General features: G+C 41.0%; 1 protein-coding gene across 5 annotated transcripts in view; it reads left to right on the forward strand.

Moving 5' to 3' along the window:
• The window catches only part of DMD (dystrophin), a 1466768-nt gene that overhangs the window by 1359046 nt on the left and 82932 nt on the right, over nt 1-24790 (forward strand). For 3 of the 5 annotated variants that reach the window (XM_065405744.1, XM_065405758.1, XM_065405751.1), the window contains one exon: nt 10553-10614. In XM_065405744.1, the coding sequence (XP_065261816.1) occupies nt 10553-10614 (62 nt within the window). Of the gene's footprint in view, nt 1-2717; nt 2738-10552; nt 10615-24790 lie in introns of those variants that run through there. The other 2 variants (XM_065405765.1, XM_065405773.1) reach the window with 1 other exon arrangement.

Genomic DNA, 24790 nt, shown 5'->3' on the forward strand with positions numbered 1-24790 from the left:
CATATTTTCAAGTGTTTCTCCAAAATCACATGGGCTAGACATTTTTTTTTAATTAAATAACTCCAGGAGCTGAATCCTTAAAGCAAACACTAAATATCATGAGATTTAAAATGAAGTCATCATCTGGAAACACCACATTATGTGCTTATTTACATCTGTGCAACTGTGCTGATGTCACTGGAATATACGTGGAGCTGTGGGTGTGATGAATTCTCCTTGCCTGTAGAAATGTGTCCTCCTGCTCTCCATGTGAAATAGGGGCTCTTTGACTGATTTAAAAGACATCCCCTCTGTGTGAGGACACCAAACGTGCATAGTCTTTGAAGGTCTAGAAAACTACATAATCACAAGGATCCCAGGGCTTGATTCTTCACTCAGTACCACACCACTGCAAATAAAGAATAACTCCATAATAGTAAAGAGAGTTAAACTGGTGTAAAACTAGTGTGAGAAGAGACTCTCACCTCCCATGATTTGAAATGCTTGTGACATGTATAAAAACAAAAATTAAAAGATTGCATGTTTAAAAAAGGTTCCATTGTGGCTGGAGTTTAGAGGTCTAACTACCTGCTTGCACCCACCAATAAAGTAATTAGAATTGTAAATGGTAGGAATGGCACCTGCAACACAAAAGCTATGCTAAAGCCCATTTCAAATTTTACATACCATTATCTTCCAAATGTTAAAGATCCAATGTTTTTTAAAAATCCCTTAACATTCCAAGGTGATGCATCTTAAGCACCTTACTAGTAGGGTTGGAGAATGTAAAGACTTCTAAGCACTTCATAAAGTTCCGAGGAAACATCCGAGTTCAAACTTGAGATGATAATTTAAATATAGATGTAAAAAAGGAGGCATAGAAGAGAATGACAAGAGACCTCTGCCTTCCCCCATAGGTATTATAGATATTCCCAAGTAAGCTGCCAGAGATGATTTCCTAAGTACCTGGTCTTTGTGTCTTTATTATAGTCTTCGAAGCTGGTTTATCCACGTGACAGTAGTTATAAATCAGTGATAAAGTACTACATATACTTTAATATGTTTATTATGTTCACATACTTTAAAATGTAATTGCCGATATGATAAAATACTAAATATACTTTCCCTAGTGAAAGCAGGGGAATCCAAATTTTGCACAATCGGGAATCTTCCAGGAGCTTGTGAGATGCACCTCATTTGCAAAAGCAAAAAAGGGAACAGATTGCAGTGGCCTCCAGTGAATCAAGATGGAGCATTTCACTGTGAACTTCTGATCCATTGCGCTGGAACAATTTTTACAGTGGCGGTGCTGAAAGCCATTGAACCAAATTATAAATCCTGTATATAATGGAAACCACTTCAAGCCGGGGGGGGGAGGGGGAGGCAGCAGTTCCAGCACCTATGCTCTAATCCAGGAATCAGCAACCTTTGGCACACGGCCTGCCAGGGTAAGCCCCCTGGCGGGCTCAGCCAGTTTGTTTACCTGCCGCGTCCGCAGGTTCGGCCAATCGTGGCTCCCACTGGCCATGGTTCGCCGCTCCAGGCCAATGGGGGCTGCGGGAAGTGGCACGGGCCAAGGGATGTGCTGGCCGCCCCTTCCTGCTGCCCCTATTGGCCTGGAGCGGCAAACCGCGGCCAGTGGGAGCCACAATCGGCAGAACCTGCGGACGCGGCAGGAAAACAAACCGGCCCGGCCCGGCCCAGCCCGCCAGGGTGCTTACCCTGATAGGCTGCGTGCCAAAGGTTGCCAATCCTTGCTCTAATCCAAAGATTAAATTGGCAGTGGGCTGAATTAGACTCACCTGCTATCGTTTTATAGGATTTATAGTTTGGTTCAAGGGCTTTCAGCACCCATCCCATTTCTACAGTGTTGCCCTCTGGGCCCAATCTTCAAAGGTATGTAGGTACTAACTTATCTGCATCTGTAGGCACCTAAATATCTTTAGAAATCTGACTCTGTTAATTTCCTTTAATCAAACCCCAGAGGTGTGATATCACTTTTTAAAAAAAACCACTATGGTGGTACTTTGGATTTGGGACTGTTTTGTCCCTTAACACCACCAACAAAGCCTCTATCTTAAAAAGACGTAGCTGCATGAAGCTTTTACAGCTCTTCAATTTCCTGAGCCTTGTCCCCTTAAAAACAAAAGGGCATAAAAGCCTACTTAAAAGTCAGCCAACATATCTAATCGCTTTAAAGACAATGACTGGCAATTAAAATTCGGAGAACTTTTTCCCTTCCTGGCTCAGGACACAGCTTCTTTTCAGGTGCAGGGTTTAAGAGTTTGGATTCCTCGTAAATTTCATGCTCCTGTCCCACCACCAGTACCGAAATCTTGAACGGTAAAAGTAATAACTAATGATATTAGATTAATTTGTACTGAGATCAGTTCTTTACACTGAAGAAACTATCCAGTTCAGATAGTTTTAGGGACTCACGCTGCACACCCCAGGTCACATTCCTTAGTTCTACCTTAAATAATTCCCTCCTCTTTCATCCCAAACTGTTCCCTTTCTTTGAGTCCTTTACTTAGCAATAGCAGGTTCAATAGGTGGAGGGAGGAGGAGAGGCTGGAAGCTCCACCCTGTCTAGCCTGCAGCCTTCCCTCCCCCTGATGCCCTTAGCCCAGTAATGCTCGTTCCACCGCAGTGCTATTCACCGCCGCTTTCGTGTGTGTTAGCCCGGCTGAGCCTAGGACTCCGCTCCGTCCCCCTCTCTCTCTCGGAGTCGTTGAGCGATGAGGGAGCAACTCAAAGGGTGAGTTCAGAGCAGCTCCTCTCCCAGCCCATCCTCTGCCTTGGCTTGAAATTTTGCACTTGTGGCCGCGCTGTGCGTGGGGGAGCCGAGCTCCGGAAAGGTGAATGAAACTTGGGCAGGGATTTGGCACAGGGGGAGCCCCCAAGCGATAGCCTCCGTCCCAGCTGTTTCCTCCCGTTCCGGCTGCAGGTGCTTGTAGTTGTGGCAAATGGCAGGATTAACTCTTTCCCCTCCGGCGGCGGAGTTCCCCTGATTGGAGAGTTCCGTCTGTGGCAGGCACGCCGTAAGGGTGTTGGTTAAGGATTTTGATTTTCAGAGGGCTAGTAGCTCAGTAGTCTCCACGCCGCAGCCATCCCCCCATCCCTGTCGTTTTGCACTAAAATAATGTTAAAGATCTGAAGCTTTGCTCGTTGACGTGCCTTTAACCCTGCAGCATAGATGTGCATGTAGAACAGAGGGGTAATGTTGTTAAAAACCTTGTTTAAAGACTGCAGAGGGAAGCTCTTCTACCTTTCATTCAGCATAGGAAAGGTCAACTTTCTGCCTGATTTCTCCTGGGAATTTGAACTGACATTTAATTCACTGCATTTTCTCATTTATGTGCCCTAAGTTTCAGGATAAATAGGTCTAGTTAGAACATGCAAGATATTTAACTCATAGCTACATAATACTAAAAGGCCGGGGGAACCCCCAGCAGTTAAACCGTAAAGCCAAGCCAGGAAGTCAGGGATGTGCTAGAGATATGATCACACGGTTTGGGGGAAGCCAAAGCGGGATGACAGTTTGTATCGTTTCTTTTTCTTGTTGTTAATGTTTTACAGCTGAATGGAATACTATACTGTGTTGTTATACCCGCCTAGCTTTCTTACAGCTCAATTTAATCCATCTGCATACAGTGCATTTTATAACTTGGTTCATGAATGAACTTCCATAGAAATGTTTAAAATATGGACACCTAGGTGAGTGGTAGTTCTAGGTTATTGTATGTTTGGAAATAATGTTTCAGTGTAATAGTTTTTACTCTAGTTTATATTGTATATGTATTTTTTTGTATACTGTGTGTGAAACATAATTTGTCTCTGTGATGTAGTTAGTACATGAGGCTCTCTTTTGAAGTGTGTTACTGCAAAACCTGCCCTTTCCTGGGATATATTCATTTTTCCAGCTCTCATTGCAAGCTTAAATTTGGCTGAGAACTGGTTTAGAGGCACATGCCTATGGAGTACTGAGCTGAGGAAACAAGAAACATAGTTATATAGAAGGTCAAAGACCTTCTACCACTAAGGAATTGGTTGCAGTCATCATTGTTTGATCCTGGATTCAACAAGACCCTGCAGTGAAATTGCTTTGGCAGAAGTGGAGGGGATAAGCTTTGAAAAGCAAATAGATCAATGGACAAGTAACAGCTGGAGGGGCTGGCTCACCAGCTTTAACAACTGAATGGTAATCTTTGCCAATGACACAGTGCACAAAATAAAATGCTGAACATCTAAAGGGAGAAAAAATAGTTACTATAAAATACTAAGCAGTTGATATGTGGCCCCATCTTACTGCTCAGTTTCAATATTAGCAGAAACTTTTAATATGTATGTGTGCCTCTCTTCAGTATTCTGATAATGGCTTTTGCCAGCATTAAGACATTGATCCCAGGATTAAAGAGAAATCATCACTGTGTGGATCCATGGACTCCAGATTTAGAGTTGAAGACAAACAGTAATCCTTTGCAAATCACAAGAGAATTCTACCTTTTTTACAGCACTGTTTTAGTCTTTTCACAGCGATTAGTTTCCTCCCTCTGGGAAGTAATGAAAGATATAAAAAGGTTCACAATGTTTTAAGCAATAAGTGACACTGATTGCAAGGTAGTCTTATTTTGAGTGGCCAACAGTCTCTCTTCTTTAAATAAAGAACAAGTAGTTAAAGTTGCATTTTTAAAGGTTTAATGTTAGTTTTACAAAAGAAAAAACCCAACTCTGTCATATTTATTCTGGCTTTCTGACAGCAGCCATAAAGTTGTTGTAAGAATCTTGCACTCTACTTGAAACCAAAAAGGTGAAAGGCAATATAAATTGTATTGTAGTGCAGCACACTATAAAATAAGGTTTCAGAGTAGCAGCTGTGTTAGTCTGTATCCACAAAAAGAACAGGAGTACTTGTGGCACCTTAGAGACTAACAAATTTATTAGAGCATAAGCTTTCGTGGGCTACAACCCACTTCTTCGGATGCATATAGAGTGAAACATATATTGAGGAGATATATATATATATATATATATATATACACACACACACATACAGAGAGCGTGAACAGGTGGGAGTTGTCTTACCATCTCAGAGGCCAATTAAGTAAGAGAAAAAAAACTTTTGAAGTGATAATCAAGATAGCTCAGTACAGACAGTTTGATAAGAAGCAAGTGTGAAAATACTTACAGGGGGAGATAGATTCAATGTTTGTAATGGCTCAGCCATTCCCAATCTTTATTTAATCCTGAGTTGATTGTGTCTAGTTTGCATATCAATTCCAGCTCAGCAGTCTCTCCTTGGAGTCTGTTTTTGAAGTTTTTCTGTTTTAAGATAGCCACCCGCAGGTCTGTCATAGAATGGCCAGACAGCCACCCGCAGGTCTGTCTGTTAACCTATCTTAAAACAGAAAAACTTCAAAAACAGACTCCAACGAGAGACTGCTGAGCTGGAATTGATATGCAAACTAGACACAATCAACTCAGGATTAAATAAAGACTGGGAATGGCTGAGCCATTACAAACATTTGTAATGTTACATACAAAAACATACAAATTTGTTAGTCTCTAAGGTGCCACAAGTATTCCTGTTCTTTCTACTATAAAATAACTTGCTTTGTAATTATTGGCTAATATGTGTTGCTGTTTCTTTATTGCCACCTGACAGAATTTGCTTCTCTCTCTCTTCTCTTGCACACACACACCTTACACCTGGTTAATAGTGCATTTTGAAGTAAAGGGAATGGTGGGAGGCTGGTGGAATTTGCTTTAATGTAGTCACAAATTAAGAGGAATGTAACAGTGTAGAGAGTGGGGTGCAGTTCCATACTCAAATTCTCTGCTGTGAAGCTTAGCAATGAATAAACATGGGAGACCAAATCTTTGAAATTTAAAACTGGCAGAATGAATAAAATCAAGAACAACTTAAAAAGGTTTAAAGATGATTTATGAAGGAGAATTTTTTCTATCCCTTTTGCTGCCATTGTTTTTCAAAGATAATACAAGCTGAAAAGGGGGCAAAGCCATTTATTTTTACTCAAACTGGGCATATTTTAATAGAGAACTGATAAACTAAACTATCATTCATCGCATCAGTTCAAGGTTTTATCATGCTGCTTTGTCATCTCTTCTGACAATAATCAGGGGTTCATCTTTGTACTCTTGGCAATGATAGAGAAGTTGTGTTGGTTATATGCAGATATAGGATGGCAAAGTGTTTTTGCAAAGTTCTCTATGCACCTGAATCCTATTCAGAAAAATCTTTCCTATCCCAGTGTTGTGTTACTCCTGATTTAAAAAAAAAAAAAAAATTTGCTTAATCATCTATCACCATCCCGTAAGGACTGAGTTGAGACTACCAAATTCATTTAATACAGGGATTCTCAAACAGGGGGTCAGGAGGTTATTACATGGGGGGTCACGAGCTGTCAGCCTCCACCCCAAACCCCACTTTGCCTCCAGCATCTATAATGGTGTTAAATATATAAACAAGTGTTTTTAATTGATAAGGGGAGTCGCACTCCGAGGCTTGCTTTGTGAAAGGTGTCACCAGTACAATAGTTTGAGAACCACTGATTTAATAAGTCGCATCGTATGTACAAAGATGGTGCTTTTATCCCACTGAACTATCTATGTATTTTAGTGTGCCAATCACCATCGTGCCGCTATCATCTGTTGTTCTTCCAGGCCTATCTTTATTCTTCTTTCCCCTTTTGCATCTTGATAAGCTAGAGCGGCATGAACCTGTAATGTTTCTCTGACTTTATAGGGTCTAGTTCCTAACCAGAGTTAGGAAATATGGCAAACATTTTTCAGCAGATCTGTTAAAGATGGTAGTGTTCCCAAGTGTCTTTGAGACAGCCTAGAATTGCTGAGCTGGCATTTCACTTCAGATGGTGTTCACAATACACACATACACACCCCCTCCCACAGCCAACCCCAAAGCTTACAATTAAATGGCCTTTGGAAATGGCAAAGAGGCTTATGAAGGATAGTCTCGATGGAATCTAACCTTTCCTTGAGCTGTACATGTGTTTGGAATTGTTGATAACTTTCTGTGCTGAAAATGTTCAGGAAGAGGCAACACTTTTTAGTTAGAATGAAAAAGCTGCAGCCTTCTTGTGTTCTGCATGTAAAGTACCAGCAAAATCTGCCCTTATTCTTCACAGGCACTCAACCTTTACAGAGTTGGAATGCAGGGTTTCCTTAAAACACTGACTTTCCTGCAAGAGTGAGAGGGATACCTCCAGTTCTAGAGTCCAGCTCTCACTGTCCTGTAAGATATGAGTTTGATAGTCTCAGTTGAATTGCCTGTGAATATAATAAAAACCTGATACACAGCATTCAGCCCAGTGGATAATCTTTGCTTAAGAGAAGGCAAAGAAATGAGCTACCATGGATACTGACTTGACATTCATCCCTATAGAAAGGGGTATTTCCTTCAATGTGGGATTGAGGTCAATGAAAGGGCAAATAGACGAGGGGGTTCATTTGCCCTGCAGATTTTAGCTTTGTGTAGTTCACTTGTGGATAAATGGAGAAAACCAATTTCTAGTAGAGGCTGTGCCCTTTTGCACTTGTATGCACAAAATGTATAAATGACTATGCAGTGTTTATCAAAAATGCATAAAACCAGTGCTTGTGAATCGTGCCAGGTTGACAGCACTGGAGACTAAAGTGCTCTGCAGAGCAGTCTGAGACAACCAAACTCATTTCACTTGGAAAATTAGGTAGCTTATTTTAAAAGAGAAATACAGCTCTGATGCAATCAGTGGGTGAACTTTCTCCTAGTATTTCTACGTGATTTGACATACTGATCAATGGCACACTCACTACTCAAACACCCGAACACCACATGGAAGATGGCATTGTAGAAAATGAAGAGACATGAAAGAATGATCGCTGTTTGTATCATAGGGATTTCTGGTTACAAGAAGAGTGGTCAGCAGTAGAGAGAAATTCCTCACACTGCCCCACATATATGTCTCAACCCTGATCTGGAGGAAACATCCCTATGTGATTCTTGACTTCTGTGCTAAGAATTCACAACAGGTTACCAGTTGTGGTCAAAACAGTGCTATGTAGATGTTGAACAGCCATCAGATGTAACAACTTCTGGTCACTTAACCTAGTTCTGTATCCATTTACCAAAGTCCTGAATCATGTAGTTTCTCAATGGAGTTCTTTTACAATGAGGCTTTCTTCCTCCCCAGAACTACTTCCTAGTAAGCAGAGGCTTTTTATAGCCAAAATTGCAATTAACATATTGATTCTCTAAAATATTTTTCAACTTTTATTCATTTTCTTTGCAAATGCAGTTTAGCTGTATCCAAGTTCACTGTAAGCAGCTAATGCTGTATTCTCACCCCATGTTTCCTATCTCTGTCACATGTGGTAGGGAATACAGGAAATCAGATGAGTCAGACAGATCCATAGGTTTTCTTCAACTTTTATTCTGGGTTTCTTATTTTATGCTTTTAAAAAGCAAAACAAAACCCACAATCAATCTCAATTCAGCCTGTGTATTTGCAGTCATCAACTGTTGCTCTCTGCTGTGGTGTCAATGAGCAATGCAAGACCTTTGTGGTGTTCCCATCTCCTTCTCCCTCTTTCACTGTATACAATCTCTACCATTATAAAGGGAAGAGAGAGACTGAGGTCAATGAGGAATAGTTTTCTTTAAAATCTTGTATCCTTCTGGTGCATTCTATGCCTTATTTTTTTCTATTGTAATAGTCTGTGATCCCTCAACATTGGTCTTTGCTGTGACTTCACTGCAAAGCTTGGAAATCATTACAAACAAGAAGCACGTCAAAGAATGTTGAATGTAGTGTTCAGTCAGTAAAAGGTTCACTTGTGCCAACTAACCAACCCTCTCCTTTAAGTAGGAAACTAGACCAAATAGAAGGTATGTCATTCTAATTGTTTCACAAGAATCCCAGTACAGATTTTGCCCCTTCTTAGGTTAGATTGTGCTAGAGAGCACAAATTGGTAAACAGGAAGGAGCAGCCTTCTCCAAAGCTTTGTTTCTAAGTCCATTGATGTTGATGGGAGCTTCTGCACTGACTTCACTGAGCTCTGGATCAGGTCCTGTCCTTCTCCCCATACTTTTTGTGCCAATCTGCAGGCAGAGGAGCAGTCCCCTTGCTCCTCAAATGCAGGGACTGCAGTTGTGATCAGCCTTCCTGGGGCACCTTGTGAAAGAGCTAGTCACAGTTTGGCTCTCACAAGTTTCAAAACTTTTCCTTTCACTTTCTTGCAGCCTCCCTTTAATATATCTGGAGACTACGTGACCAGTCCTCTACTGGCAGGAGAATAAACAAATGACTTTTCAATTTCAGATTTCTATCATAATGTTATATATGATCACATATTTTAGTATCTTCCAGTTTAAAAAATCATAAAATATATAACCTCAGGAGGCATAAATCATTGTTACACTCACTAACTCACACTTTAGTTTGGTGGTTTTCTCTCATGATACATGCTTGTTGGCATCACACTTTGTTGTAAAGCTAGCGGCTGCTTGATTCAATGCAGAGAATGTCCAATTTGCATTCTGGTCATACTGTGTATTCTGCAGGCGTTCAAAATCCCTTTTTAGTTGTTTTTTGTGCTTTCCGAAGGTACTGCCTCTTGAAATTTGCGATGGACCTAGGGCAGGAGATGGAATTCCAGCTTGAATTCAAAGAAACAGAAATTGCAGCAACAACAACAGGAAAGAAAAAAAATCAATGTTTGGGATAGAACACATTGGGCTTAGAAGCAGTTTAAGCGGCTGCTGATTCAATAGAATTTAACATGGGTTTTTAGTACAACCATTTGAAATGGAATGTAGGACAGCAGTTGTAGCTGACATCTCATCCACTAATTGAATAGTGAACACTTAAAATAGAGCAGGTCAAATCCTTCATACATTTCATTGAAAAACTGAATTTTTTTTTGGCAAAACTGTTCATTAAATATTATTGTCATTTTTGAACAATTCTATATGGAGGAGAATAGGGTTGCTGTATTTAAAATAAAGTCCATTTTATAAATTAATCTAGTCTAATTAGAAATGGAACCCAAACCACTGAACCCCCATATTTTTGGGATTGTGTATAGTTTAGATGTAAATATTGCATCTTGAGCCCATCACTAAATATAATGGGCCAAATTCATACCTAGTGTTAAAAATAGACATATCGACCATCGGTCACACTTCCTGCTCTAATCCCCAAAGATGACATTGTGGCATTCTATACATCGTCGAGGTTTAGATGCTGCACTGCTCGTTATGTAATATGGTAGTAGGAGAAAGAAATTTAGCTTCAAAACTGATGGAAGAAAACCCACCTATCATAAAAAAAACTGTGAATTTTTGTGGTTTTGGCTGGGAAAAACTCCAACATCATTGCTATCACATACACATATATTCTGCTCTGTGAATAAACATTTAATCATTGAATTGTACAGCTACTAAATATGGATATCTATTTAAGGAAAGATCTGCAAGGAGAAGTGTCCGACTGTCTTAGGGAAAGCTCTACTGTACATATTTCATTCTAAAACCTTCATATTTTTATGTTTTAGCCATGAGACACAAACGACCTGCTGGGATCATCCTAAAATGACTGAGCTGTACCAGTCTTTAGGTAAGAGAGATCTACTAATTTCCTGTAATTAAACTAATTGTTAAGGCAATGATTTCCAAGGATATTCCCCTGTGTGTTATTCAGAAATTGAAGTTAAGTAAAGGTTAGACATATTCCAGGTCAATATGGGATCAAGATAAGATTTTCTTTCAAAGGAATATAAAGAAAATAATTAACTTTAAATTAAATATTATATTGAGTTTATTTGTAATGCAGGTACCTCTTGCAGATTGTTTGCCTAGAAATTCTGGGGCAAATAAATAAATAAACCCAAGCTCTTATACCACCTCATCTATTTTTAAAAAGGCTAAATTAAAATCAAGCCAAGTTGCTGTTAATTTTGACTTCGTGCTGGTTGGAAGCCAGTGGAAACCATTTGCCAATCTGTGTTACCACTACATTCTTTTCACAGTGTTTTCAATACTTGGAACGCCTGGTAGCTGTCATGATGTCCTTGTGAGCATACAGAATAGTTGCCTATTATGACTTCAGGGTTTTTTTAAGCAGTCTTGGATTTTATTAACAGGTGCACAGCTATGTGATGTAATGGACTTATCCATACCCCACTGTGGGCCCACCTTGGTTGCAACTTCAAGCTTTCTTCTGATTTTAATTGCCACTGCTCATATACAATAGAAGGCACAGTCAAAAATAAATTATTTTCTTTTTTTTAAAAATCATCAATATTTCTCCCCTTATACAAGTAAATCACTAGTAAAGAACACAGGAATTAAGTGAGGTGTAATAATCTAGACACTTTATTATTTTACAACATGCAGCATTTTATAATTTGCAAATAATGTAAAAATAGAGCTGTGAATGTCAAAAGAGGGATAATGTATAAATTAAGGCTAACTGAGGGCAAAAGCCGAACAAGTATTCTCTGGCCATATAGATATAACTTAATGCATTCATTTGCCTCCTTTATATTTCCATTGTAAAAGTGAATGGTTTCCCATGTTAGTTCCCAATGTTGTATCTGAGATGCAAATACCATTTAGTGATTCATAGATTCTAGGACTGGAAGGGACCTCGAGAGGTCATTGAGTCCAGTCCCCTGCCCGCATGGCAGGACCAAATGATGGATGGTTCTCTACAGTATTTTGGGTATATCAGAACCATATGTGAACTATCCAGACTATAATCTGGAAATCGCATGAAATTTTTGATGCTGTTGCTGGTCAGGTCCGAAATACCGTGATACACCTCTACCCCAATATAACGCGACCCGATATAACACGGTAAAGCAGCGCTCCAGGGGGGCGGGGCTGCGTGCTCCAGTGGATCAAAGCAAGTTCGATATAACGTGGTTTCACCTATAACGCGGTAAGATTTTTTTGGCTCCTGAGGACAGCGTTATATCGGGGTAGAGGTGTATTTCTCATGGTATTTACTGCAATTGAACTAAGTTTCTGTTGAAAAACAAGTGAACGGGTACAGGAAAATGAGGGAGAAAAAAATTCTGTTTGAGGTCAGTTCAAGGATCAAATCAGTATCTAATACAATTTTCTCATCACTGTGAATGTTACCTGAATATCAAGTGTTCAAGGAATTTTTTACTCCTTGTGGTATAAAGGGAGAAACCATTTAGACAGATCTTCTTTTCACTTCCATTTTATTCAAGGAGATTTTTCCTACAGTGGCCATTTTTTCTTTTTCCTTTTAAAGAACTATATTCAAGAAAAGTGTGTGTGAGAGAGGGAGACATTTGAGGTATGTCTGAAATGGCAGTTTTCTTCTTGGCCAACATTTTTATTTCTCTTTGGGATGGGATAAAAATGGTGATTACTGGTACCTACATATGCCAAGATCCATAAATGTATTTTGGAGCCTAAATACATTTTGAAATCAATGCAAGTTAGTAGCCTAAATACGTTTGTGGATCTGGGCCATAGATTTTAGCTGTGAATGTGTAGTATGCGTTTTTGCAAACTGGGTGTTGGCATATGGGAACAAGATGAGGATGAAGTGTTTCTTTGTGCATCACCATATAGAGTCAAACTCTGACAACATTACTGCTGAGTAACCTGCAGACTTTTGTTTTGGAATTGGGTATAATCAGCCCACCCTAACTCTCATATAAATTGCATAATAGCAGCATAACCCATTTACTCTTGAGCAGAACCCTTAATGTGTTTTTAGTGCTCTGCTTTGCCTCAGGTTAAAACTGGTAATAATGTGATGTTTGAAGTCTTTTGCAGACTTCAGTAATATTTTATGTGAAAAGATATTATTAAAGCAGATTTTGCATTGTACACTTGTTAGTTCCTATTATTCCCCCACATCAGATTCTAAATTTTGTTTCTTGTTCATGTGAAGGAGTGTTACTGAAGAGCTTTAGTTGTCATGTTGCAGATTATCTGGCTTTGTAGAAGTACAGTAACATATATGGTTTCACAAGCCAGGTACATGCAATGCAATATGCAAGGCCAAGCCCATCAACTATGTCAGTCTTCCTTCCCATTTTTCAAATTCCTGCCACTAGCCTGCAGGGAATAATCTTTCTGAATGATATAACTCTTTGTACATCACAAAATATTGACAGATGGGATGCCTTTCTATAAAGTTAGCACATTTTTCCATAGCTTCTAGTACATCATAACTTGTGAGGCAATCCTCTTGTGTAATTTACATCCTTACAAATTACTGAGAGCTTATTTTTTTCCAGTGACTAAGGAAAATAAAGATTACAACACCACACCTGAGGGGAAGCTAGCTTTTCTCCTACTCTTTTTTCCCTGCAGTAACAGCGGACCTCCAGGTAAAATAGGGAGTGGGTTTCTGTGTTGTTCCCCCCCATCACCCTCCATCAGCTCCAGTGCATCCAGTTCACGCACCTGGAAGTTACTGGATTGAACTTTGATCCATGAATTGAATTCCAAGTACCAAAAATAATTTCCCATAGCATTTTTCTAGTATGGCTGAAGATTTTCTGTTCTGATCAGGTTTTTGGTCTTTATGAAAATAAAGATAAATCAAGCAACCTTTCATTCAGTTTAGATTTAATAAGATAATTATTTTACACTAACAGAAGAACATGCTATTGTCATAAAGTATCAGACCACTGGTCCATCTAGTCAAGTATCCTGTCTCTAACAGTGGCTGCTTCAGAGGAAGGCAAAAGAAGGCCAAAGTATGCAATTATATAATAATCTGTCTTTAGGGGAAGTTTCTTCCTAGACCCCTCAGGCTGATGCCCTGATGCAATAGAATGTATAGTGATAACTGTAACATTTGTTTTGGATTTTAACAAGCGTTTAAGAAATTACATACTTTTCTCATTGGTTGTTCTTTATAATAAAGTTTTTCCTTTTGAACTGTTATTAAAAAGTGCTTTCCACTGCAGTGTTTTTCTTATTATTTAAACAATTAGCATATTGTACCATAGAGATATTGCTTACAATTATTTATTTTGGTTTCTATTAAGTGCCTATTCCTGGCTCTAAACATGCTATTTTTTCACCCTTCATATAAAGTTACCACGTGCCATAAGCACTCCATCACTGCTGAATGGCTTTTTTGTTTGTTCCGTAATCACATTAAAGTGTCACTAAGGAGCTGGGATAATGACCTCAGCTGCATCACTTAATTTACCTACTAGGTGTTGATCCTCTGGTTATGTAAATGAAGTATATGACAAAAGCAAATACTGTAATGGGAAAAGGTAGTAAAAATTAGTGATGTGTGAACTTCAGAAGGTTTAGAGTTTTGATTCAGGTTCACGTCTCACTGTTCGGATTCATATTACAGTAGACACTGCCTGCACCCATCTCCAATCTACACCCTCTCCAGTATTCCAGTCATTGCTCCAATTGCTTTCCGTTCCAACGGTGAACCTGCAATAAATTCACTTCTTCACCATTGTAATCCTCTTCTGCATTTTCCTTGACTCAGATTTCCCCACCTCTCTCAATATCTTAACGGTCCCAGGGCATCACTGCAATCAAATTTTGCACACTTGTAGAGGTGTTACCTATTTACATTCTGTGTCCCAGAGAAAGCAAGAAGTTTAATTCCCACTTCCCAAAGTGTGAGAGAAAATAAATATTGAATAAATTCTCTCAGATTATCCTTTCTATTGTCAACATTCATCTAAAAGCAGCCTTTCCTCTTGAGGATGATCATAGAATCATAGACTTTAAGGTCAGAAGGGACCATTATGATCGTCTAGTCTGACCTCCAACACAACACAGGCCACAGAGTCTCACCCACCCACTCCTGTATCAAACCCCTAACCTATGTCTGAGCCATTGAAGTCCTCAAATCGTGGTTTAAAGACTTCAAGGTGCAGAGACTCCTCCAACAAGTGACCCGTGCCCCACGCTGCAGAGGAAGGTGAAAACCCCCCAGGGCCTCTGCCAATCTGCCCTGGAGGAAAATTCCTTCCCGACCCTAAATATGATGATCAGTTAAACCCTGAGCATGTGGGCAAGACTCACCAGCCAGACACCCAGGAAAGAATTCTCTGTAGTAACTCAGATCCCACCCCATTTAACATTCCATCACAGGCCATTGGGCATATTTACTGCTAATAGTCAAAGATCAAGTAATTGCCAAAATTAGGCTATCCCATCATACCATCCCCTTCATAAACTTATCAAGCTTAGTCTTGAAGCCAGATATGTCTTTTGCCCCCACTGCTCCCTTTGGAAGGCTGTTCTAGAACTTCACTCCTCTGATGGTTAGAAACCTTCGCCTAATTTCAAGTCTAAACTTCCTGATGGCCAGTTTATATCCATTTGTTCTTGTGTCCACATTGGTACTGAGCTTAAATAATTCCTCTCCCTCCCTGGTATTTATCCCTCTGATATAGTTATAGAGAGCAATCATATCTCCCCTCAGCCTTCTTTTGGTTAGGCTAAACAAGCCAAGCTCTTTGAGTCTCCTTTCATATGACAGGTTTTCCATTCCTCGGATCATCCTAGTAGCCCTTCTCTGTACCTGTTCCAGTTTGAATTCATCCTTCTTAAACATGGGAGACCAGAACTGCACACAGTATTCCAGATAAGGTCTCACCAGTGCCTTATATAACGGGACTAACACCTCCTTATCTCTACTGGAAATACCTCACCTGATGCATCCCAGGACCACATTAGCTTTTTTCACAGCCATATCACATTGGTGGCTCATAGTCATCCTGTGATCAACCAATACTCCGAGGTCCTTCTTCTCCTCTGTTACTTCCAACTGATGTGTCCCCAGCTTATAACAAACATTCTTGTTGTTAATCCCTAAATGCATGACCTTGCACTTTTCACTATTAAATTTTATCCTATTACTTTTACTCCAGTTTACAACGTCATCCAGATCTTCCTGTATGATATCACAGTCCTTCTCTGTATTGGCAATATCTCCCAGCTTTGTGTCATCCGCAAACTTTATTAGCACATTCCCACTTTTTGTGCCAAGGTCAGTAATAAAAAGATTAAATAAGATTAGTCCCAAAATCGATCCCTGAGGAACTCCACTAGTACCCTCCCTCCAGCCTGACAGTTCACTTTTCAGTATAACCCATTGTAGTCTCCCCTTTAACCAGTTCCTTATCCACCTTTCAATTTTCATATTGATCCCCATCTTTTCCAATTTAGCTAATAATTCCCTATGTGTAACCGTATCAAATGCCTTACTGAAATCGAGGCAAATTAGATCCACTGTGTTTCCTTTGTCTAAAAGATCAGTTACCTTCTCAAAGAAGGAGATCAGGTTGGTTTGGCACGATCTACCTTTTGTAAAACCATGTTGTATTTTGTCGCAATTACCATTGACCTCAATGTCCTTAACTACTTTCTCCTTCAAAAATTTTTCCAAGACCTTGCATACTACAGATGTCAAACTAACAGGCCGGTAGTTACCCAAATCACTTCTTTTTCCTTTCTGAAAAATAGGAACTATGTTAGCAATTCTCCAGTCATACGGTACAACACCTTAGTTTACAGATTCATTAAAAATTCTTGCTAATGGGCTTGCAATTTCATGTGCCAGTTCCTTTAATATTCTTGGATGAAGATTATCTGGGCCCCCCGATTTAGTCCCATTAAGCTGTTCGAGTTTGGCTTCTACCTCGGATGTGGTAATATCTACCTCCATATCCTCATTCCCATTTGTCATCCTGCCATTATCTCTAAGCTCCTCATTAGCCTCATTAAAGACTGAGGCAAAGTATTTGTTTAGATCTTGGGCCATGCCTAGATTATCCTTAACCTCCACTCCATCTTCAGTGTTTAGCGGTCCCACTTCTTTTTTGTTTTGTTTTGTTTTCTTCTTATTTATATGGCTAGAGAACCTTTTACTATTTACTTTTAATTCCCTTTGCAAGGTCCAACTCTACATGACTTTTGGCCTTTCTCACTTTATCCCTACATGTTCTGACCTCAATAAGGTAGCTTTCCTTGCTGATCCCTCCCATCTTCTACTCCTTATAGGCTTTTTGCTTTTTCTTAATCATCTCTCTGAGATGCTTGCTCATCCAGCTTGGTCTACAACTCCTGCCTATGAATTTTCCCCCCTTTCTTGGGTTGCAAGCTTCTGATAGTTTCTGCAACTTTGACTTGAAGTAATTCCAGGCCTCCTCTGGCTTTAGATCCACAAGTTCTTCAGTCCAATCCACTTCCATAACTAATTTCCTTAATCTTTTAAAGTTAGCCCTTTTGAAATAAAAAACTCTAGTCATAGATCTATTTTTGTTTATCCTTCCATTTAGTTTGAACTGAATTAGATCATGATCGCTCGAACCAAGGTTGTCCCCTACAACCATTTCTTCTATGAGGTCCTCACTACTCACCAAAACCAAATCTAAAATGGTATCCCCTCTTGTTGGTTCAGCAACTAGTTGGTGAAGGAATCCATCAGCTATCGCATCTAGGAAAATCTGAGCCCTATTATTATTACTAGCACTTGTCCTCCAGTCTATATCTGGGAAGTTAAGGACTCCCATGATCACACAATTCCCATTAATATTTACTTCATTAAAAACATTAAAGAGGTCTCTATCCATATCCAAAGCAGATCCCGGTGCTCTATAGCACACCCCAAGCTTTCTCCCCCAATGTGATTTTGCCCAGACAGACTCTGTCTTATCCATTCCATCACTTCTTATTTCTTTACAGTCTACCTCATCATTAACAACAAGGAGTCTGGTGGCACCTTAAAGACTAACAGATTTATTTTGGCATAATCTTTCGTGGGTAAAAACCTCACTTCTTCAGATGCATAGAGTGAAAGTTACAGATGCAGGCATTATATACTGACACATGGAGAGCAGGGAGTTACTTCACAAGTGGAGAACCAGTGTTGACAGGGCCAATTCATCATTGATATACAATGCTACTCCACCACCTTTGCCTTTATTTCTGTCTTTCCTAAACAGCACATACCCTTCAATACCTGTACTCCAGTCATGACTACTATTCCACCATGTTTCTGTTATCCCTATAATATCTGGTTTCACTTCCTGCACCAGTAACTCTAGTTCCTCCATTTTGTTACCTAGGCTCCTCGCATTGGTGTACAAACATCTTAATTTTTGCTGTTTGGCTTCGCTCTCATTGTTTACCTGATTAGACACAGACATTCTACCACCAGTATCCCCTGTTAGACTAGTATCTACACTACCCTTCCTCCTTATGTCTATTCTCCTACCCACGGCTGTATCCTTTCTTACTTCATTTTCTTCCCTCTCAATGTTAAAATCCAGCATGGAGATTACCTGGACATCTCCCAACCATCTTGTTATACCAATAGAATAAAAACCAGCAGGATCTTATTAAGAGGGATAAGGCAAAGATGCCACATTTACTATAAATATAATGGTAAAGCAAAAGATAAAAGTAAACAATGTTGTTTGACTACTTATTCCTATCACTACTTATTCCTTATACACACACACACACACACACACACACACAGAATCTATCATTCATTCAAGTTCTGTATAGGTGTTATAGTTACCAGCCTAGAAGTTGCTCATGCCAAGTTACTGGCCAGGTATCTTGGTCATGAGGATGGAGCCGAATCTGTGTCAGATGCACCTGATGCTCCTGGAGGTTGGCAGCAGAACCAGAGACTCAAAGTCATCAGTCTTGAGAGTTCATTCTTATAGGAATTAATTCCTATGTTAGTCTATGGGAGCTGTTTCATTCTGCTGTTGCTGACTCAATCAGCAGATGGCACATTCCTGGACACATTCCTGGGCACATTCCTGGTGGTTACAAACTGTCCAAAGTTTGTGTTTCTCATCCTTCCAGATGATGGGGTGGATCCCAGTTTATCCTCCGGGGGTTGTCTGATTATCCACTTGACACATTCTTTGGCCGATGGATACTCCCTTTCTAGGCTGGCACCTCCCTAACCATTTATGTATATCAAGCATTCATCAGCATACATTCCATATCTTAACCATATTTTAATTTACTGTCTCCACCACTTTCGGGGTGTGTGCTAATTCATTTGGGACTCCCGGCCCTTTAATCACAGAGGGTGGGGGTCTGTTCTAGGAGCCCTTGCTATTACAATGAAGTGAAAGTCACTTAAGGGCTTATAGTGTTTCTTTACATTGTATCAATTACTTCAAGAACAAAGTCAATTAACTTGTTTGTAAGTTTTACATAGTAATAAAGTATCTTTCACAGGATAGATACAATCAATGGTTTCTACAGACAGTAGCTTACAAGTTTTAACAGAAGACCCAAGAGATTTTTGTACTCGGAGAAACTGTTGGATTTTAAAGTGTGTGGGACAAATTATGAGGGGGTCACTGTCACTTGGGGGAATCACTGTTAGTACCTTCTTTAATATCCCTACAATCTCCCCCAAATTCCTAGTTTAAAGATCTCTTAATCAGTTGTGCCATCCTAGAAGTCTATTTCCCTCCCTACTCAGGTGAAGTCCATCCCGAGAGAACAGGCCTCTGTTCATGAATGCCTCCCAATAGCCATACATCCCAAAGCCCTCCTTATAGCACCACTGCCTGAGCCATCTGTTGATCATCATAATCTTGTCACACCTTTGTTGCTCTTCTCTAGGAATAGGCAGAATCCCACTGAAGATCACCTGAGCCTCGATTTCCTTAAGTGTCTTCTCCAGCCTGGCGTAGTCTTCTTTGATATGTTCCAGCAAGAATCTAGCAGTATCATTTGTTCCTTTTAAACTCATGCCTAAAAATGCACCTGTACTTTGTAATAATGGCCAAGTAAAACTTGCCCTTTTGTGTCTTAATGTTATGCTCACCAGTATCACCCTCCTCCAACATTCCCATGTAATGAGGGTATGAGTTTCCTCGAGATACATTAGTGTCTCTGTAAACAGTAATTGCAGCAGCAGGATGCAGTCAGGAATGTTGACATATGCATCTGTTTATCTCTTGGGGTTTTTTACTGTTTCACCAAGGTAAAATGATACAAGAGGATAAAAGGCACTCATAGCCCTTGCTACTGGGTGCTGGTTTTCACCTGAATTCCCCTTTTCCCCCACAAAGAATTTGCATAGACTCTTATTACACTAGTAAATTTTACATGTAGACTTATTTTTCCTTCAGATTTTCTTCATATTTGGCATATTGATTTCCATGTCTGCATTTATATCTGCTCCTGTATTTTCCACTCCATACATCTGATGAAGTGGGTTCTAGCCCACAAAAGCTTATGCCCAAATAAATTTGTTAGTCTCTAAGGTGCCAAAAGGATCATCATTTTTATAAGACGTGCCCATCATAAAAATCAAGCAACTTATTTTCCTCTGAAATCCAATTAGATTTGAATATGAGCTTTAAAAATGAATAAGAGCTTCAAAAATGTTGTTTATGCTTTGATGTCATTATCAAGGTGCTTATAATCTGGATAGTTAAATTAGCTCGCCCTCAAAAAAATAAGACTTGTTGTGGGATTCTCAAAGAGCTTCCATGCTAGTCAGATCTAGTGATGGAGAAAGCTGCAGAGAGAGTAAATGCTATTTCTCCTCTGGGAGAAGTGACCTGTTTGATTCCTGGGAATGCTTGAAATGGAGTATAATAGTTTAGTTTGGGGGGCAAATGCTTCCCTTCTGAAAGCTCTCTTCTTTGGCATTCAAAAATAGGTTTTATAACCACACAGTTTGGAATCACATAGCCACAGTAAAGACGACAGTATCTGTTTTTATTTAGTTACAGGCATGTCTGTGGAACTGATCATGGTAGTATCCGTGCATATCCTTGAATTCCTGATTAATTTGCTATGAGGGTCTATAAACTAATGATTATAACTTTTTGCACAAAGTGGGGGAGACCTAGCATGGTGTTTGTATCATTTCATGTGAGCGCCTAGCTCTCTCTCGTGCACTCTCTCTCGCACGCTCTCTCTCTCTTTCTTATTGTTCAAGTGCTGATCCCAGTGTGTGTTCCACTGTGGGATATGCATGTGCAGGCATTGTCTGTTGGTTCCCACCTGTGCCCTTGCTCTCCTGGTGCTCTGCACCAATGATATAAGGGGCAACTGCCTCTCCAGTTTCTTCTAAGTTGGAACCCTCCAGGATGCAGAGCTGATCCTCTCTCTTCTTCCTGTAAATATGTCAAAGCCTTGTATAACTCTGAGTTTTATTGTTAGTATTGATAGTAGTTTTACAAGTTTTAGCTAGTCATTAGTTAGAATCCCCTCTCGGGTGAAGCCTCCCAGTCTCCCATTTCAGGACTTAGATTATGCTCTGGATACTAGGCTTCAAAAACTGCGTCTCCTGTCCCCTCTCCTTTTCAGTCAGTGACGACCAATAGTGCTGCCTGTACTGCCTTGGAGAAGCACATATCTCTGTTAAATGCAATATCTGTTGCTCTTTCCCCAGCCAACTGCAGCAAGCACAAGAATCTGGCTTCAGAAGTATCTTGTGGAGTGCTGAGGCCCCCGTTAGAGCTGGGCTCGAGAGACCCGCCCCTTGTACATTGGCCAGAGTCATCAAGGAGTCCACCTCCTATCACAGTGTTTGACTCAGGAGCAGGAAAAAGCAGGACTAAGGACCCTTCATCTAGGCCTTCTCACAAGAGTAGGGGATACTCTCATTAGCATAAAAACAGATTCCCTCCTAGATCTAAGAGGAGGGATCCCTCCCTGACTGTCCAAGTCGGGCAAGTCTTTGTGTCCAGGCTACAAGAACATAGCCTCCCCCCAACCTCCAAGCTTCCTGGTCACGATTAGAAGGTACATGAGAAGATGCAAGGCTCCTACCATACCAGCCTCCACACCAACTGTGGTACTGACTAAGATGTAGCACTGGGAACCAAAGAACCGAGAACTGTCGGGACTGACAAAAATCACTTGGTTGGAGATTCATTCATCGACTCTACCATCTCATTCCCATAGAGAATCACCAGCTACTAAAAGTCTTCTCACACTGACTCCAGAGGTATAAGGCAACAAGATGCAACTTACAGAGGGGCTGGTGACTCACACCACTGTAGAGCAGGGATTCTCAAACTTCATTGCACTGTGACCCCTTTCTGACAACAAAATTTACTACAGGACTCCAGGAGTGGGGACCTGAGCCCGCCCGAGCCCTGCAGCCCCGGGCAGGGGGGACAAAGCCCAAGCCACACCACCCTGGGCGGGGATGTGGGAGGGAGCCCAAACCCTGTCACCCAGGGCTGAAGCGCTTGGGCTTGAGCTTTGACTTTGGCCTCAGGCGGTGGGCTCGGGCTTTAGCTCTGGGCTCCAGCAAGTCTAACGCCAGCCCTGGCAACCCCATTACAATGGGGTCATGACCCACAGTTTCAGAACCACTGCTCTAGAGTATATCTTCACCCTCCAAAATCTACAATCTCTCATGTTATCAAGACTAATTCTCACCAGGGAGATTCTAACACCAAGAGGAGCAAGGGATTCAGGAATTCCATCTCTTAGCCCAGCCAGTAGCCATAGCTTTCCATCAGCTGTACTGACAGCACTGCAGATGAAGCTGGATCCGACTTTTTCATCATCAGGAGAGACAGATATACTTGTGGAATTACCTTCACTTCTGCCTAGGGAGGTCAGGCCAGAGAGGGGAGAAAGAACCAGCCTCATTCACTCAAGCAGCAGCCTCCTCCTAAGGACTGGTGGTACCCAATGCCGGGGCGATCACTGCAACATATTTTCAACCCCCTTATACTGGCCTTAATTGGACCCATGGGGCCCATGGTCATGGTACCTAAAGTACCCTCCACCCCCACAAGAGGTCAACAGAACTTCACCCTAAGTCTGTAGAAGAAGAAGAACCAGATCTGCTGGTACCACCATGTGTATCATCTTCCTCACCCAATGAGACGGTTGCTTCAGCCTTGCCATCTCCAGATGACCACAGGCAATTCCAGGAGCTGCTACAGAGAGGAGCAGAAGAGCTCCCAAGCTCCTGAATGTCCTCCAGCCCATGTGATCTAGCCAACTAGCACTCCCAGTGAATGGAGCCATACTGGAACCAGCAAGGGCAGTAAGGCATATGCTGGCAATATGTGCCTGTACCTTCAAGGGGGCAGAAGAACTGTACTTTTGTCCCAGCAAAGGGAGCAAAGCGCTTGTTCACCCATTCTGCCGCTAATTCTCTGGTTGTCCAAGCAGCATCAGAAAGATCCAGGTGACACCAAAGGGCCATCTCTGCAGATAAGGAAGCCAAACATTTGGATGTTATGAGGAGGAACGTGTTTACATAAACCAGCCTCTAATTTAGAATATCAAACTATCAGGCTCTCCTAATAGTTTTCAATTTTCTGAATTATTCAAAGTTCCTGGACTTGAAGGACAAATTACCCCAGGAGGACCGGTCTCAATATTAAGAACTCATTGACGAAGGCTAGGTAGTGTCCAGAACCTGGTTAAAAGCTGTGATTGAGGCAGCCAATACAACATCAAGGTCAATGGCGACTGCTATAGTGATGATCCAGGAATTGTGGCTGCTCTCTTCAGGGAGATCCAAAATACCATGGAGGACTTGACCTTCTCAACCATAAGATGGACAACTCTTTGCACTCACTAAAAGACTCTAGGGCAATCCTCTGCTCCCTGAGTACTCCTGCTCCAAAGAGGAAATACAGTAAGCAGCCTGACAAACTGAGGCCTTTACCACAACCTTTCTACCAGCAGTGCTCTTACAAGCTGCATTCCTTCCACTTCAACTATAGCTACCCAGCCTCATCCCCAGCCAAAAGGCACTTTTGATGGAATGCTCAGGAGCTGAAAAACAATTATTCCATTGATGTGACTGTTTTTACTCTGCTTGCAGCCTAGGTAGATGAACTCATCAATGTTCTCCACAGCATTCGACTCCCCCTGCATGGGGGGTTCTGATGGCATATCTCTGAGGTTCAGGCCTTGGGCTTTTGCCATGAGACATTGTTTCACAGAGTGGGTGGAATCTTTGAAACCTTGGAGGTGGGGCTCAGATTCTCTGACCTCCCAAATGACCCATTAGTTCCCAAGTCTTCTACAAATGTTAACCCCTTCAACTATCAGCATTTAATCGTTCCTGGATCTCTTGACTCAGGAGAATGCAAGGTCAAGCATCCCAACCTAAATTCTCTTCATCTCACGGCTTGGTATTTGGATGGGTGTCAAACCTAGAACATTGTTGCTTGGAAGATGAGCAAGTCATTCTTAATAGCAGAAAGGACTCCACCAGGAAATGTTACCTAGCCAAGTGGAAAATGTCTCTGTCTGGGTCCAGCAAAACCATATGTTGCCAGAGACCGCAAATATTCCCTCTATTTTGGACTGTCTCCTTATCTCAAGATGACTGGCCTCTCCCTCAGCTCGCTATAGGTTCATGTCTCATCTGCCAACAGACAGCTATTTTATCATTATCCCACCCGGTAATGACCAGGTTCCTAAAGGGCTTGATAAGAACCTTTCCATCAGTAACAAAACCAGCCCCTCACTGGGATCTTAATTTAGTACTTTTGACTCTCACTACACCTCCCTTTGAATTGCTGGCTACACGTTCAATGTCTCACTTTTCCTTGTTGCTGTCATTTCAGCCAGAAAGGAGGGTGAACCTGGGGGCCCAATGGCCAATCCACCAAATGCAGTATTCCAGAAGGACAAAGTCTTCCTATGACTACACCCCAAATTCACCCCTAAGATACTTTCAGAATTTTACATAAACCATTCAGTTCACTTACCTGTGTTTTTCCCGAAGCCCCATGCCTTTAGCAAGGAGAAGAGACTTCATTTCCCTCGACCTGAGATGA

The sequence above is a fragment of the Emys orbicularis genome, chromosome 1, assembly GCF_028017835.1.
Source record: "Emys orbicularis isolate rEmyOrb1 chromosome 1, rEmyOrb1.hap1, whole genome shotgun sequence".
Taxonomy (NCBI): Eukaryota; Metazoa; Chordata; order Testudines; family Emydidae; genus Emys; species Emys orbicularis.